A 3902-nucleotide genomic window follows, 5' to 3' on the forward strand; every position below is an offset into this window, starting at 1 on the left:
ATGTACCGTTCAAATGAAAGCCATAGGGAAACATCAAAGTGCCAAGCTAGACACACTGTGAATATCAGAAAGACATGGATTCACATTTATGTTAAGTTTATATTTGCCATCTAAAGCTGATCATGATATCCTCAAAATCAACGAGGAGAAAGTGAGGACTGCAGATGCTGGAGATCAGAGCTGAAAACGTGTTGCTAGAAAAGCGCAGCAGGTCAGGCAGCATCCAAGGAGCAGGAGAATCGACGTTTCGGACATAAGCCCTTCTTCAGGATTCCTGACCTGCTGCACTTTTCCAGCAACACATTTTCAGCATCCTCAAAATCAAGTCAAGTCGCTAGACAATGAAAAGTTTGGAGAAGGGGATAGGAGGAGAGAAGGGGAGATGATTGATGGAGATGGTGAGGTGACAGAAAGGCTGAAGAATAGGGATAAGAGCAAAAGTTGGGAAGGCAGAGGATGAGCAAGGAAGAGATGGAAAAGTGCAGGAAATCAGTTAAATTGACAAGTTAAAAGCCTTCATATTCCCAATGATTCCTTGATTACTTTGGAGTGAATAATTTTAATGGATTTTTTTTCCTGTGTCATCATAAAAACCATTCTTATTGCCATCAATGCTCCAAACATTGAAATAAAATGGTCAAATACCAATATGCTTCAGATTAGATGAAGAGGCTTTGGGTGAGAATATGCAGATGTTACATTTTTCCTCATTCCTAATATCAGTTATAGTTTATAAATTAAATTGTGGTACAAACATTACCAACAGAAATTCATTCAGTGGGTTTTTAGAATGAGACGGACCAGAATGGGACAATAGCAAGACTGGCAAAGGAGAATAGGAAAGAACATTGCTCGTAGAAGGAATGAATCCAGCTGGGAAGGACAACTGGAGAAGGAGCAGGCTGCATGCAAACTAAAGGTAGAAGAGCACTGAGATCAAGACATGCTGGAGATCCCAGCGGGGCAGGCAGCATCCCTGGAGAGAAAAGAAGCTTTTCCTTGTTTAAACGTTTCTTGACTAGGAACAACCCGAAAAGCTGTTGACAGGGTTTGGCTTAGAGCTGGCAATAAATTAGCAATAAAATCATTTTTAATACCACAGTTAGTGCAGTCTTCAATTTGCTATCGTGGACATGCTGAGAATCACGCATTTCGATCCCCACATTTAGTTGTTTCTGTCTTTCAATCACTCGTCCTGCTACAAGTTGACTTGAACAGGTCAAACCAAAGGCTCCAGAGAAAGTTAAGAAAGATCATTGGTCTCCTGTTATTGAAGGTTTGCTGTCGATGAATTGCTAAGGTTTGAAGTGATATTGTAAAGCAGCTCCAATCAAAGCTGCAGGACAAATCCACGCAGTCATTGTTGTTGTAAATCTCCAAGGTTTGGATGCACAGGCTTGAGGTCCCAGGCCAACTAGTTTGGTCTCCATGGTATGGTCTAAAATGTATCTTAGACCAACAATCCTGTGTTCGCCATCAGTGCAGTCTGGCTCTCTCTCCTATTAGCCCGCTTTCGGCACTGTCTCACTTTCCAGCACACCGCACTGGAGATCACCAGGAGAACCCCCAAAGTCAGCAGCGCCAGCCCGAAGCCGGAGATAATGGAGCCGTGCGAGTTGAAGCTGTAGGCGACAGCAGTGACCACCATGCCAGCGATCAGAGTGACCAGGCCAAAGGGTACAGTACACCGGGAGCAGGAGAGCTCAGCTCCGCCGGTAGCTGCCGCCAGCTGGCTCTGGCTGCTCAGGGACTGAGCGGCTGCTGGAACCGGGCAGTCCCCGGAGCCCTTCTCTGGGAGAGTGGCCAGTGCTGGCATCTCCTTCAGCGGCTCCTCTATCATCCCGCACTCCCCAGAACCTCGCTCTTCTCTTCGCTTTGTCTTTCCCGAATAAATCTCTTTCCTTTCACTCCTCCATCACATCCAGCCAGCGCATCCCAGGATGTAAGAACAATCAGAGAGATGGGCAAGGGGAGAGCCCGTGAGTACCTGATCACACACACAGAAAAAACAGTGAATATTGAATGAAATGCTGGGGGAAACAAGCACAATGACACCTGGGATACAGCATAACATGGAAAGGTAGTGGGAATACTCGTCAACGGCGCAAATACCTACAATGTTGAACGTTTAAACACCGTAACTGTAGCATGAAGGCTATTCACAATTAGTTTGAAAACAGTTTGAGAGAAGGAAACAGTGGGGCGGAAAGTAATTCGGCAAATGTACCGGGACCGGCTTTTAAACAGTTATCCAATGAGTTCGACTTGTCTGCTCATGTCAAATGTTTCTCGTCAAATAAAAATTCTTTTTGAAAGTCAGTCAGTTTCACCCACTGCAAGTCAGAATACCTGGCAGAAATGAGCTCGGTCCCTGCTCCCACACAGCGGCCAGGCGCTAAAACCCCTCTCAGGACAAGGACGGAGGAGAGCAGAGCAGGCGCTGTCGTGGTGCCGCTCTCTGTGGCTCCGGTGCCCTGTGTCTCAGCCTGTCCTGTGCTTGATTACAGCAGAGTGACAGGGAAGCAATCCTTCCCGGAGGAGCTTGCCGACAGATCGGATTCATCCCCCCCCCCCCCCCCCACCTCTCTGTGTGAGCGTGTGTGTGTGCTTGCACTGATCTCAGTCCTGGTATCACGTCTTGGCACACATTAGCCTATCCTTATCTCACCGTTAGTGTTAGTTAATGAAAATATGATATATTATAGAAACAAAAATATCCCAGCAACGTCAAAAAGAAGCATCTCAACAGGTATGTGTGATGTGAATAATCTATTAGATTGTAATGTAGCAATACGTGTCTGCAACACATCTCCTGTTGAAAGGGTTTGTGTTATTGCCTGTGAAAGAGTTGCCTTCAAATATTCTTTTCATCTACATTTCTTTCCACGAAATCTGTCCTTAGACATACTGGAGGTAGGAAGAGAGAATCTGTATATGAGAGGGATAGGCTGGGGTGGGGTGGGGGGAGGTGTTAATACATTTCACTAACATTTTAGTTGTTTCTCACTTACACCTCCCCTAGATAATGAATTTTTATTTGCCCCATCACTGTCTCTTTTTGCCTTGCACCATAATCCTTTTTGTCATTTTTTTTAGCTTCCAGCCAATCACAAATCGCTTCATTTTTTCTTTCCTCCCCTCCTTACCCTGCCCCTGTACTCACTTAGATCCGGCTACATTCGAACTTTTTTCCATTTGTGAACTCAAAAACTGTAATATTAACTTTATTTCTGACTATAGTTGCTGTCTGACCAGTAGGTTATTTCCATAATTTTCTGCTTTTATTTCATTTCCATCCAGCACTCAGTCTCCCTCAGTCATAATTCATAGGCCAGTCAGCCTGGCCTCAGTTGTTGGTAAGATTTTAGAGACCATTACTGAGGATGAGATTGCGGAGTACTTGGAAATGCATGGTAATATAGGGTTGACTCAGCACCGCGTCAGCAACGGGACGTCAGGCCTGACAGATGTGTTAGAATATTTTAGGAAGTAATATGTAAACTCGACAAAGGAGAGATGGTGGATGTTGTCTATTTGGATTTCCAGTAGGCTTTTAACAGAGTGCCACAATGGAGGCATGGGGCATTGTACTGGTATGGAGAGAGGATTGGCAGAGTGGCAGAGAGCAATGAATGGGTATAAAGGGGTCTTTTTCAGGATGGCAGCCAGTGAATAATGGAGTTCCGTTGGGGTCAGTGTTGGGACCACAACTGTAAGTCCTGCCCTTAATGTTATACATTAATAATCTGGATGAAGGAACCGAGGGCATTGTTGCTAATGACACAAAGATAGATTGGAGGAGTGGGTAGTGTTGAAGAAGTAGGGAAGCTGCAGAAGGCCTTGGACACACTAGAAGAATGGATAAAGAAGTGGCAAATGGAATACAGTGTAGAAAGGTATGA

At 45.0% G+C, this 3902-nt stretch overlaps 1 protein-coding gene across 2 annotated transcripts; it reads right to left on the reverse strand.

Annotated features, from left to right (window-relative positions):
* Positions 1-252: 252 nt before the first annotated feature.
* LOC122561937 (transmembrane protein 100-like) lies at positions 253-2561 on the reverse strand. Of its 2 annotated transcripts, none has more exons than XM_043714253.1 (2): positions 2350-2561; positions 253-1987 (listed from the first exon to the last, which is right to left on the reverse strand). In XM_043714253.1, the coding sequence occupies exon 2, from the start codon at positions 1838-1840 to the stop codon at positions 1451-1453; it is 390 nt and encodes a 129-aa protein (XP_043570188.1). In that variant the 5' UTR covers positions 1841-1987; positions 2350-2561; the 3' UTR covers positions 253-1450. The 2 variants fall into 2 exon arrangements, with proteins under 2 accessions (XP_043570188.1, XP_043570189.1); XM_043714254.1 differs by lacking the exon at positions 2350-2561 and adding an exon at positions 2117-2166.
* Positions 2562-3902: the final 1341 nt, after the last annotated feature.

The sequence above is a fragment of the Chiloscyllium plagiosum genome, chromosome 24 (genome assembly GCF_004010195.1).
Source record: "Chiloscyllium plagiosum isolate BGI_BamShark_2017 chromosome 24, ASM401019v2, whole genome shotgun sequence".
Classification (NCBI taxonomy): Eukaryota; Metazoa; Chordata; class Chondrichthyes; order Orectolobiformes; family Hemiscylliidae; genus Chiloscyllium; species Chiloscyllium plagiosum.

Coding starts and splice junctions, on each gene's coding strand:
- LOC122561937 (XM_043714253.1), bottom strand. CDS start 1,840: ATGATAGAGGAGCCGCTGAAGGAGATGCCAGCACTGGCCACTCTCCCA.